Source organism: Rissa tridactyla, chromosome 2 (assembly GCF_028500815.1).
Source record: "Rissa tridactyla isolate bRisTri1 chromosome 2, bRisTri1.patW.cur.20221130, whole genome shotgun sequence".
Taxonomy (NCBI): Eukaryota; Metazoa; Chordata; class Aves; order Charadriiformes; family Laridae; genus Rissa; species Rissa tridactyla.
This window is the reverse complement of record NC_071467.1, coordinates 161520397-161533555: the sequence shown is the minus strand read 5'-3', so window position 1 is coordinate 161533555 and position 13159 is coordinate 161520397. Positions and strand designations below refer to the sequence as shown.

Below are 13159 nucleotides of genomic sequence, written 5' to 3'. Positions count from 1 at the left end.
CCACAGTGATTAAGAGGAGACCCGCACAAGCTGTTAGTGATGCTCCAGTATGATGGACCGGCCAAGAAACAATTAGCTTTAATCTCCCTTTCCTTTAGGGCAGCGTAGTGCTCAGTGCAGCGATAGTTTATTCAGCAGTTCATAATGGACATGGGCATCTGCTGTGCTACCAACTGCTTTCCTTTGTAATCACAGTGATTGCAAAGAGTACTTTATAAAACAGTCCTGACAGGACACTTCAAACGCCGTGTCACCAGAGTGATTAAGACCAGGCTAGTTTTCAAAATTCCAGCTCATATATTCTGAATATTTGAAATAAGGGGAAACAGGGTGGGGGGATAATAGCAAAAACTTGTGGCTCTTTGGTAAGGCCCAGTGCTCTTCATACTGTTTATTTTGGTCCGGTGGACTTTATCAATTTAAAATACCATCAGAAAGACAGAAGCCAGGGGACTTACAAGTATTTCTGGTAGCATCAAGAGATCACAGAGAAAGTATCTTCACAAAGTCCATTTTATTGCTCAAACGGCAGGAGTGCTGCAGCGCTGGTCTCTCCCTCGCAGTGCCACGGAGCTGGCACCCACCCACCTTGTACAGGCAGCAGATGAGTTGATACCAGGCAACTTTGTCCTGGTTTATTTTGGGTAAATATCTTTTAGCTGATATTGGTTTGAGTCACCTTTGCCTCATTCTCGTCATCCCAGGCATCTACCTCCGGTGTGAGCTTCTTGCTCTTGTCAATCCATCACAAAAGCTGTAATTCATTCCTTCTCAGGCCACAAGCAGGTGTAATGTCCCATACACAGCAGCTGGTGATCAGCCCGCAAGATGTATCACTGGGAACAGCCTTCTAGAAGGAACTGGTTTTATTTATGGGTTATAATTGCATATACTGGGGAGAAAAAAAATCCTAGAGGGTAAAAAAGACGTTTCAACCATCAAATATGTCACCCAAATGTGTAGTTGTGTCTGATCCTGCAGTGCACTACCAGAAAAGGCAGACTGTTCTGAAGTTGCAGGAACAAGAGGAAGCCAATATATGGCCTCCAGTCACATTTGGATCTTCCCATACATCAGTGAAAATCTTCAAATAAGTTTTTCCTGACTAGCAGCAGCATTTCCAGGCCCAAACCTGCTTTGGGGGTGAGCCCCGCACAGATTTAGCCACATTAATCCTGAGCGTGATGGCTTGTTTTTGCCTGGAGGGCAAAAGTTTTGAAACTGTATGACCTCTTGGGTGTTTATTCACAGTCACAATAGATTTTTTTCATGGCTCAGAGGATATTTAAATCAAGACTATCCGTGAAAATATATACAAATATTTAGAAATATTTCCAAATATACTATTTGGTTTAAATGCCATGCATATGTACATCATTATATACGATGAAATATAAATAAAAATACTCACACTTAATAAAAACCAAAAAGGTCCTGAAAACATTCTTCTTATAGTCTTTTTCTACATGTAAGCAGTGCCTTTCTGGATGTCAGTAAGTCTTGCAATTAGTGATTTTCTCCAAGATGGAATACTGGCAATTACGGGAAATTCATTATACCACCACTTAGGAGAATACTTACACTATGTAGCTTCCAATGAAAATTTTATCCCATATTCTGTTTCTGAGCTTTGTCTTTTCTTTTTTGTGTTTTGGGATATTGGAGGGGGAAAGGGAATGTCAGAGTGTTATTGTCCGTGCTAAACTTCTGTACCTGAAATTGAAGTGTTCGGAAATATCTGCACTCCTTTTCCTAACGAAATCCCCTATAATTAGAGGGATTTCCGTGAACAATGGTGGTGTTACAGTGGCACAGCTTAGATGAGACTCAGACCTTCCTGCTTCCAAGACCAAACATTTGTCCTCCACAATTAATCATTGATTTCCTTTTAACTTCATTGGTTTCAGGTGCTCAACCTGTTCCTTGCCTTGCTGCTAAGCTCTTTCAGCGCTGACAACCTCTCGGCACCAGACGAGGACGGGGAGATGAACAACCTCCAGCTTGCTTTTGCTCGGATCAACAGGGGTCTTCAGTACGTGAAACACGCCACCTGGAATTTTTGCTGCAATGTCCTCCGGCACCCCAAGACGACGGCTGAAAAGAAGGCGATGATGAAGCTTGCTGCCCAGAATACAGGTGCCCTTAATAATTGCGTGAACAGTCTCACAGCCGCTGAGCTTGGCAAAGAGATGGAGAACCACAAAGAGAACCACGCTGAGGATGGCATGAATAAAAACGGGGAGAAACACCTAGGAATTACAGATAACGATGATTTTATGACCAACCCTGACTTGTCCATTTGTGTTCCTATTGCTGTGGGAGAGTCGGATATCGAGGAGGAAGATGAGGAGCAGAGCACCTTTACCGAAATGGAGCAGGTAGGCAACTAAAATGTTTGCTTGTTGCAGCTTATTAAGAGGGCCTTCATTCCCACCCTTGCTCTGGATCCATGGCTCATGATCCAAATGTCCTATGGCCTAATCCTGCCTTTGATATGTTGTTAACTTCAGAAGAAGTTACAGCTGCATATCCAAGAGCCAAATTCAGTCTCCAACAAGAGGCATTCCCTTTCTTTGTATTCTTTGTGCTTACCTAGATTAATTCTTCTAACCAGAGCAATTAAACCCTTTCTCACACAGGAAGCTGTTTGTTTTTTTTCTTTCAGCTGAATCATGGGAATGTTACAGAACAAATCTTAGGTCCTGTGACTATGACAGGGGATTTTCTCAGTGCGCAAAAATGGGCAGTGGCTTGGTTTGATTTGTGTAGCAAGAATTGAGGGCCAGGTAGTTCTCTTAGAAGTACAACAAGGCAAGGGCTGATATGACAAGGCACCACAGAAAGAGAGAAGATATGTGTTCAGACAGGGAAAATAGTTATTTGCCTGTTCTTTGGTGTGACATGGCAGATTTTCGTTTTCCCCAGAGCACCCTGTAGTAAAGGCTGAAAAATTCTGCGTAGTTCGAAGTGTCGGTGTAAAACAGAGAAGAAAAATCTTCGCGGGAACATTTTCCTTTCTCTCCTTCACCCCCTTTCCCCTTTCTACCAGCTTTATCTCTTGGCTCCACACACCATACCTAGTTAATGTTTTCCAGACCCTCCAGCCTTGATCCAGCATCCTCTGATGCCGGCTGAGACCCGCGGAGTTCAGCAGGCACTGGATCAAAGCTCCTGTTTCAGATCCAGCTGTCAGGAGGGATCCCCCATCTCTCGGTTGAGGGGAGGAAAGTTTTGAAGCAAAACTGTCCTTAGAGAAGGGCCGTCCTAAAAACGCCCCAAGCAAGGACTCTGTGTCAGGAAGCGGGCACAAATCATCTCCTAAACATTAACTTCTGCCGCTCTGTTGCGGAAATCTTGTCAGTGTTAGTGCATCTGCTCACCAGCGAGTCTTGCACACTGATCGTCCCTTGGGGAGCTGAACAGCAAGGGGTCAGAAACCTTTATCATCAGGTTCCACAGTCCAAATAGACACCTAGGTAACAAAACAAAAAAAACCCTGAAATTTTTGGTAAACACTTTTAGGGACTTTTTTTGTATCTGTTTTAAGGAATACTTTTATTGAAATGGCCTGTGGATCAGTGTGAGTGGCATGGATAATATCTATTTTTTTCTCTGAAGTCCTTCTCTATTCCCAGTGTTGTATTAGTTGAACCTACGAGCAGATACACTTGAAAAGTGAAATATGAATATAGTCTATGGGTTTCTCCGTATCAACCAATCTGCAAATACTGACTAGTATAAATGCGTTTAATAGCGTATAAATGTCTTTAATTCTGGAGTTTTGGTTTTGGTTTTTGTGGTTTTGTTTGGGTGTTTTTTTGCCTTTAAAGATGATACCCACACCTTTCTGCTACATCTGACAGAGGGTCACAGTCTTAAAAACTCTCAGATTTTTCCTTCGCAGTGCAAAGCAGAAGTTTGTTGACACTTTGCACGTAAGTGTCCATGAGGTCTGGAAGCGTGTGTGTGTGTGTGTGTTCATGGACACACGTGTGTGTGTGTTGCATGACTGTATTCCACCTTCCTCAAGAGAAGTGGCAACATTTACAATTGCAAGCTAAACTGCAGCATAGAGCGCAGAGGGTTTGGGATTTTTACGTCTTACTGTACCTTAAAAGTATAGAAACGCAGATTTCTATTTAGCTGCACGATGTGTCCATGTAGGTGCTGGTGTGTATGTTAGTAGACGGAACAGGTAGCTGTCAGTTTTATGCTGTACAGCAAGTAAATGTGGAATTGGACATTTAGTGAGATCTATTAGCGTCATAAAGGAGAGAACTGATGTAGAAAAATAGGCATTGTAGCGAAATGGAACATTATGAATAAAAGTTGATCTGAAGATATTATGAAAACTTCTTCAAATTGTTTCAACCATATGAAACATTATCGTATGTAACGTAAACATCAAGGATTCAGAGTGAAACAAAATAGGAGGAAAAAAAAAAACCAGCAAGAGAATCCAAAATACTGTTTTCACCCTCTATCTTTTCATGAAATTTCATGAAATTAGAGGAACATTGTCACATTACCACAAGATATTTGGATTACAGTGAAATAATATGGTTCACTGCTGGCGTGTGCATTAAATAGAAGGCACGGAGTTGAGAAATGTATTCATTAGCCTTGTCACTAGTGTTTTCCGGGCTTTGACAAACAGCTGCTGCAGGTCACTGCTGTTCCCCCGTGCATAGCCCTGATCAATGGCTTTCAACCTTTGTCTGCAGGCCTGAGGGGTCTGCTGCTGAAAGGGTCCAGACACGAAGCGAGTTCATAAATCCAGCAAAGAATTTTATCAAATTTCCAGAGAGGAAAATGTGTGCATGCAAGGGGGTTGCAACTCAAAGGCTCAAAATACATGGGCATAATAAACAAACAAAAATAGGAAGAAGCTCAACAGCAGAAATGATAATTGTGTGATGAGCTTTGCATTTGCTTTCCTGCAAAACCCTCATAAATTTGCACAGCTGTAAACGTCTCCGTAAGGAACAGAGCCATGAGAAAGCAGATCCCAAACGATTCAAAGATCTGTCATTTTTAACGGCGCCCATTCCAAAGACGTACGATCTCTGGACACACACACAAAAAAAAACCCCCACCTCTCTTGACCACCACCTAGGTTTCTGCAGAAGAAATTATTGCACCTGGAGGTCAATAAGAAATCCCAGCTCCCTGGATATAGAGTTGTGGGCGTTACAGGGGGCTAACCTGCATATCAAGGGCAGCCCTGGGGAATAAACTTCCCCAATCGCTCCTAGATGCTTTAATCCTGCGAGCTCCAACTCCGTGGGGGTCCTTACCTCCTTCCCTCCAGGATGGCCATGACCACCCCGGCAGCGCTCACAAGGGAGGAACAACGCGAACAAGAGCAAAATTTACATGATTGCACCGAAAGGGCACAATTACGGTGAAGTATCTTTCTGTGTGGAGGCCACCATACAGAAGCAAAACTACCAAGGGGACACTAAACATTCAAATCTATTCTAACTTTTCCCTAATTATAATCCATATTTTTACATATTTAAATATTTTAGCATGTACAACGAGAATGTGTATGTATATTTACTTCTGGGGAGAAGACAACGTACGCTGCTTCGCTTTAAAGTTGTTGGCTGACCTGGAATTTAGCAGCCCTTTGGCAATATTGCCAGAACCTGCGTTCCTCCTCGTGCACGTAGTTTTTTGTGCAATAGCAGGGGAGAGGAGGTGAAAGGAGATGCATAAACAGGGCGTATATGTATGTATGCCTCTCAAGGGCATGGCTAGGTAAACCTACACAATCCTTACATGTCCTTTACGCTTTTCTGTCAGTTGAAGATCCTGGACCGTATTCTGTTCATCGTGTTCTTGCATCGGTCCGGACTCATCCGTCATGACGGAGAGGCTGAAGGGTCTCGGGGAGAACCACAAAGTTGTTGATGCTGATGGGGTATTTTGAGGTGATGCTCAGCTGAGCTTACAGGTCCTGTACCAGAGCCGGGCTCTTCCCAAGAAGTAACAAAACTGCTCAAAAGTAAGCCTTTGAGGCGATGAGAACGCAGCAGTCTGAAATTTCAGATGATGAGAAACCCTTCTGTGACTGCACATTTTCCTCTGAGTAATAGAAATGTCTAAGTTTAAATTTCAGCTGCCATTTCTATTATCAAAGCTTACGCTGGCAGCTGCCGTCTTCCTGAAAGCTACCAATTTGTGGCGCTGTCACTGAGAGGGTTTCGACGGAGCGAGCCCACCTGATAGCTTCTAAATCTCCTTTGATTACTGAGATGCAAGTGAGATGCTCTGCCGGCTCGGAGAGCCAGGAGACACGTGCCTGTAGCCCACACAGATGGTGGAGGGATCAGAAAGAAAAGCTGAACAATAAAAGTCAGCGCAGGTGCAAGAGGCTGGCAGAAGAGGAGAGAGGCTGAGAAAGGACCGCCTTGAACTTAATTCGTCATTACTGTGTGTTGATGCCAGTCACTGCAACCTTCTAGCTTATGTCTTTATCTAACTCCCCCTCCTTGCCCTGCTCATAGTGCTGGGGAAGGCTCTCCCTGCCAGTCCACAAGATTTCTTCAGGATTTGATGATAACTTTAGCCTCATAAAGAGAACAAGAATAACTGTCTTCCATTTTTCCTCTGTCTTTGAGATGTATAATTTAAATATGGGTTGTCCTAGCAGGAAAACAGCTTCCAAAAGCTCAGCAGCAGCCACACTAGCATGCTGGCTGCATCTTCTTAATGTTCTTTTGGGTTGTCATTTTGGCTTCCTAGATGATTGAAATGTGGAAATTAGTTTCTTGAACCTCCGTAGAATGTCCTGTAATTGCTTATAAAGAACGTCTTTTCATGTGTGACATCAATTTACAGTCTCCTAAAGGAGTAAGAAGCAGATTATGGGGACAGAGAGGTCATGGGACGTTTCGGTGTGCGCAGTTCAGTCCACCTGACGCAGTGGATTCTACCAGAATTTACCTGCAGTTTAACTACATCGACAGTTTCAGACATCAGAGGGGTTTGTACCGTTTACATTAGATATCTAAGTCCCAAGCTTAAATCTTCAAAATTCCTACTTTAGTAACGTTTAACCTCCAAGGTGCCCATAGCTGTAGCCCAGAACAGTGTGCTCCTTTTTCTCAGTGACATCACTTTGTGGGTCAGAGGAATCCTGTGATTAACGGACTAAATGGAGGGTCCAGATGAGTGACGCTGGGTGTCCCAAATCAGTGCCCGAAGTCTGTGTCCTGCACTTATACTGTTGAGCTCTGTCTTGTTTCTATTACCCCAGACGTCAGTGATGTCCAGGTCTTTCTGCACGCTATCCGGATCGTTTTCTGCATTGATGAGTTCCTACAGTCAGCAAATTTTATTAGTACAACCTAAGAAAATGGCTCTGCCATTTCCTCGTTGTTTGAGTCAGCCCGACAGGGTTGTTATTGCTTTCTCCCCTTTCTTAAATGTAATTACTACGTGTGCTGCCTTACTCAAATGACTGCCCTCGACTTGGTCTGTCTGTAGCGTGCCACTGAGAAGATCATCTCTGCCGTGGTGGCTAGTGGCTCTTGGCCACAGCAGTCTGAAAAGCATCTCAGATTCGCCGCCTCTGCAGTGACAAAGCCAGGCACGGATGCTGCTTTCCGCAGAGATAACACCTTTGTATTTTCACATGCAGCGCAGTGCCGAGCCAGCAGCACTTGCCTGCTTGTCTTCAGAAAATGCCATTATTGATTTGTTCCAACGGAGTGGCTAATTGGGTCATATGGAAAGTGCTGGCTGCCTGCTGCCGGGACGGAGCGCTTTGCAGCTTCTTACCCCTTCCTCGACAGCGGCCGCAACACGCCGTGGGAGCCCTGGCTGCCCTTCCGTGCGCGGCGACCAGGTCCCAGCTCCCACCGTGCCCAATTTGTGCCACCCTGGGATTGCCAAGCCGGCCGAGGGCTGGCCCATCCTCTTGCCCGAGGCTTACCCCTGGCTGTGGAAATCCTTAAATAGCAGAGAGTTGTTGCTGTGCCTGCTAGGGCTCACCTTCCCGTGACCCGGCAGGGAATATTGCCCGCAGGAAGGGGACCACGTCTTTCACTGCCTCTCAGGTTTTCCCAGTTTCCCAGCTGCACTTCTCAGTGTGCTTTTCCGAGACCCCTCCAAGGCAGAGCAGCACCTCTGCGGTGATTTGCAAGAGGTGTGGGTCTGGATCTGCTGTACATTGCCTGGATTTTGCACGCTGAATGAGTATTTATCGCTCCAGAGCACGCCTTGCTTTCTCAACCATATTCACATTTTTTTCTCGACTTTTTTTTCTCCCCTCATGTATAACCTTGTCTGGGGTCCACCAAACGCATCTCCCAGGAAAACCAGGTTTCCAGACTTTAGGTGATGCCTCTGTACACATCACCGATAGAGCTGGCTGCCACCGCAGTCTCTATTCACTCCTGCAGTTTCTATATTGCCCTGAACTGGATCAAACCCCAAGCTTTTATTCTCTTCTTCTCCATGTTTATTTCAGAATTACTGACTCGTTTTATTTCATTTGACAAGGTGAAACTATTTCTGATGGCTTTTGTTTTTTTGCATGTTTCTACCACTAAGGGTTTCATAATTTTGAGGTCAGAGAGGGCCATAGGGATCATCATGGTTTAGCTTTCTCTGAACGCTGGGTCAAAGACTTCAACCACTAATTTCTGCGCAGAGCCCGTAAGTTTATTTTAGCCATGATACATCATTTGTAAGATAGAAAACAAGACTGAAATGTCTCAGGTAACAGAGAGTTCACCATCTGCATCTGGACGCACATCTGTTTCCTCTGCATACAGTGGAAATTTTACTGTACAATTTCAGTGCGTTACAGACCTGCTCCTAAACCTGAAATGATTCTATAAAAGCCAATAGAGTTCTTCCAGTCTGACACAAGTGTAGCTGAAATTATTGAAAATTGCTATAAAAATGCCGGTGCATAAAGATTTTGATATAAAATTGTTTGTGACAATGTCTTATGCTCCTAATAATTCCAACATCTATAAATCAGAGATACCATGAAGTCATGCGTTTATTTGACAGGGCGCATTAATTTCAGCCTTTTACTGCGGGAAATATACTTTATTGTCAAGAACCGTAATGCCCTTTCAAACAGTATTTATATTCTGTCTGTTTTCAGTTCCAGTCTGTGGGATACGTTCTCTCTCAGTGCCACTGGATAAAATATCTTTGAATTCTGTGGATGGCTCCCCAGTTCCTACTGGCAGGAGAGTGAGCCCACGTGTATACATGCATGCGGCACGCAATAAATCTTAGAGCATTCTTCTTGTCAGCTTTATTTGCGCCAATATTTTACTAATCATTAAGTAAGGTAGCAGGGTTTTTTCCTTATTATTACATACATAGTTTTGCCTGGATTTCACCCTTTTTAAACTGTATGTTTTGCTTTGCGTTTCTTGCAAAATGCATAGATGTCAATTATTTGCTTATTATTTTTAGCAATAAAATAGAACATTGATGTAGTTACTGTCTTCGGAAGGGTAGCAGCAAGGCCATTAGAAAAAGAAAAAGGACTGTAAATCGCTGCAGCAGATTTAAAGCACCTAGGTCCTCATCTTTGCTTCTAGATATAGAAAGACATTTGTGTTTATTTTGTTTCCGTACGATGGGGCAGAAGAAGACTCTGTGTCAGGTCTCTCCTGATGTGATTAGAGCAGTCACACCGCAAAGAAAGGTTTTAGGGTACTTATTCAGTGCGCGGTGGCAGGGAAATGTATTTGTCCACAGCATAATGCCTAAGGTGGGGGAAACACAGGGAGCTGATGGAGGAGGGAAAGAGGGGATAGAAAAAAAAAAAAAAAAAGAGGAAAAAACCCCACAAAAAAAAGCGCCTGGCATTGAAAGAACCGATATCAGGCGTAGCGGAGTTGACAACATGCATTTGGACAAGTGCCCAGACCGTGGACTACACGTCAGTCACAGCTTACTGGGTGCCATTTCCCAGTATCCATATCCCTCCCTGGAGCAAAACGCTGCCCAGAAATGAGCATTTCTCACTGTTTCTCCCTTTGGTAAAGAAGATGCCGACATTTAACATTTTGGACAAAAAGAACAGCAGCCAGTTCCCCAGCGGCTCCTGTGCCAAGAGAGACAGTGTGTGAGAGCGTGTGTCGGGGGGTTGAAATTACTCCCATTAATTATGGTCCAAAATAGCAAAATTTAAAATAATGGTTATTTTGTTGTTATTGCCTGTGATAATACGAGACTTCCTTAATGATCAAAATACCGACGCCTCATTTGGGTGAAAGGTTCCGGGTTATTTCAGGCACTTTCACTCACTGCACCTTGAGGCAAGCTTCCAAAATTTAAACTTCCATCAGAGGAGCCCATTAGTTTGAGTTCTTCACATTATACTGTGGAGAGATCCCTATTACCAAAAGAAACATAAAGTAGATTGTGATTAAACTTCAAAATGCAATTTAGCAGAAGGTATTAGCTTGAACTCTGAACAATGAACACTTATGAAACACTTTCACCGCCTATTTAAGCCTATTGAATTGATAACAGGCTAAATTAACTTTGGCAGTCCATCTTTTTGCCAAGTTCTCCCACTTAGACTAATTTTAAGAGTCAACCCTTGTAATAATGAATCTGTGTTTTATTATGGGCAGTGCGTTGCCCAGTGTGGGAAAAGATCTCAGGCCAGCAAGGCAGAAGCCATTAGAAAGAACGTGCCTTTCTCCTCCACGGTCAGAGTTCAAACGCTTAAAATGTTCTGGATGAATCCATGACAGAGCGCTGCTAAACTCCTGTTCCCCTCCTTGTGGGACGGCGTTTGGCAAAGCATCCAGCGCTTGTGCAGTGACCAGCTGTTAGTGGTTGTGATGATGTTTCTCTGGCGAAGTTTTAGTTTGCTTTTATTCAAAACGAAGGAAAATACCGGGGCAGGCTGGTTCCAGGGCAGGTTTTGCTGTTAACAGCCCCTGCTGAGCAGCTGGTTTCTGGTTTCTGGCCAGTCTTAGCCTTCAGCATTCTGAATTTTAAGGGCCGAGTTCTGGTATTTTTATCCAGCTAAGTACTCAGAGGTGCGTTATTTTTTAGAACAAGTACTGCACTTTGCTTCCAAATAGCCTACAACTTTTAGGGGGAAAAAAATAATGTGTTTCTGAGGTGCACTAAGAGGACAAGTTCTGTGTTTAGCTACATAAGTGTAAATTCAAACTACAGTGGCGTTAACTCCGACAAATGACAGCTCAGTCGGAAACTCCTTTGGGACCTGTGGGCGTCCAAGTAGAGGGGCATCATTTCATCCACTGGTACATCCACTGGGAGCCGGGCAAGAGGCCTGTGCTGTTTCTGAACTCGGAGACTATTGTGTTTAACGTGTTTTGCCCGTGTTGCTCTTCTGCATGTCTGTGTTAGTGATTTGGGTTTTAATAAACGGGGTCACTGTAAAGGCCGGGTCACCAAGAAAAAGAAAAAAAATCCAGATGGATTCACGTGGCAAATACGGGCAGCACCTTCTAATTCTGACGTTTGACTGCTCCCTTTGCACCAAATTGTTTCTGGCTTTTGCATAGGCGAATGGGAGGGGCCTGAAAAACTGAACAAAAATCAGTCCGCTGAGCTAGCCCGATGTCTGGTTGTTTCTGCTGAAGTGGAATGATGGGCCAGGTGGCATAGGATGGAGAGTGGGGATGACCAGTCTCAAATAATCAGGTTTAGGCTTTCTCTTTCCTGTTTTCATACCTCATTCTTTGAGGAATTTGAAGGTCTTAAATTACGTACATGTGTAACCCTAAGGGAGGACTTCACACGCTTTACATCAGTATTTGCAAATGCTGTAGTCTGCTAATAAAATGCACTTGCAAAGGAAAACAGCGTAGCATGAGTCCCCTCTGTGTCTTAGTGATATCGTAGTGCTGTGGTGTGGTATCACTCCAGGTTTTCCTCTGATTTCTCATTAAATTGAGTAGCGGCAACTCTGCTTTACAGAAGCAATTCTTCAAAGCGGGTTAGAGAGATTCTTAAATGCGCACACTTAAAATTGACAGCTGCACACCAGCCCTTTTTTATTCCTAGCGGAATAAGTGATATTAATCTTCCCCTTCCCGTATTAAGGAAGCAAGGGGATTTTCCTGATGTATTTGGTGATTTTTCTTCTCATGCTAAATGTGCAGAAATATAAGTCCACTGATTTTATTGGTGCTACAAGGATTTACATTTATTTGTTGAAGGAGAGAACCAAGATCATAAATGATCTGTTCTGGTAATAAGAACCCGCGATTCATTTCCCTGGTTCACGGTTATTTATTTCTCTCCCATTTTAGCTCTGATTTTTCAAGACTTTTCAGAAAGGCTGAATTCAGCATATCTGAGAGTTGTCAGCCCGGCAGCTCTGCAGACTGTAGTCTCCCGTTTATTTTACGCACGGAGCAGGTGCCACCCAGGCAGAAACGCAGGCTCGCCGTAGTTCAGCGGCGTCGCAATCTGCTTGCTTCCCCCCTCATGCAGAGGTAGGGCGTAAACAGTTCAGTTCTCACCATCATCTACTTCTTGGCTTCTTTGCAGAGGAAGGGATGCCAGTTACTAGATGCAAACTGTTGCTGAGAAAGGATGCCAATTGCTACCAGGCAGGGTAATTTTATGAAACCCATAGCTGTACGCAAGGAGGAACATAAACATCAACAATTACTCTACAGAGTAAACAGTCTTCTCATAGCTATGTGTGTCACACTGCTAAACTGGGTTTACTGTAGATGAAAATCTCCTCAGACTCTTACTATGGTTTTTATATCCGAAAACTGGCTATAGGAAGCTTTGCAGGTTAAAATATATTGTCATCTATTAAGGGACTAATTGCTGAGCTGCATTTCTCAAGGAGGCTCAATTTCATAGTGGCAGTCATCTATGAATGGCTAAAGCAGCGATATTTCTGTTGCCAGCATCCTTGCCTGCTGCTGATGCTTCCTCTGATGGGCGGCACCCCGTGGGAAAAGGGAGTCCCACCTGTATGGCCAAGTGTGTGCAGACTTGTATGTGGGGGGACCTGGTCAAGCCCCCACCGCTCTGAGTCTGCTCCTGGAAATGTCCTGACCAGCTCATTCCTGGAAAGTGACTGAAGAACCTGGACGTCCCTGAGATCGCGTTAGTGTCTCAAAATTGGTTGTCAAAGAGACAGAGGGACGTATGAGCCCGGTGGGGAGCAGAG

At 44.0% G+C, this 13159-nt stretch overlaps 1 protein-coding gene across 5 annotated transcripts in view; it reads left to right on the top strand.

Annotated features, from left to right (window-relative positions):
- LOC128905371 (sodium channel protein type 5 subunit alpha-like) overlaps nt 1-13159 on the top strand; it is a 222076-nt gene that overhangs the window by 145446 nt on the left and 63471 nt on the right. For all 5 annotated transcript variants that reach the window (XM_054191393.1, XM_054191392.1, XM_054191391.1 and 2 more), the window contains exon 16: nt 1908-2378. In XM_054191393.1, the coding sequence (XP_054047368.1) occupies nt 1908-2378 (471 nt within the window). The remainder of the gene's footprint in view (nt 1-1907; nt 2379-13159) is intronic.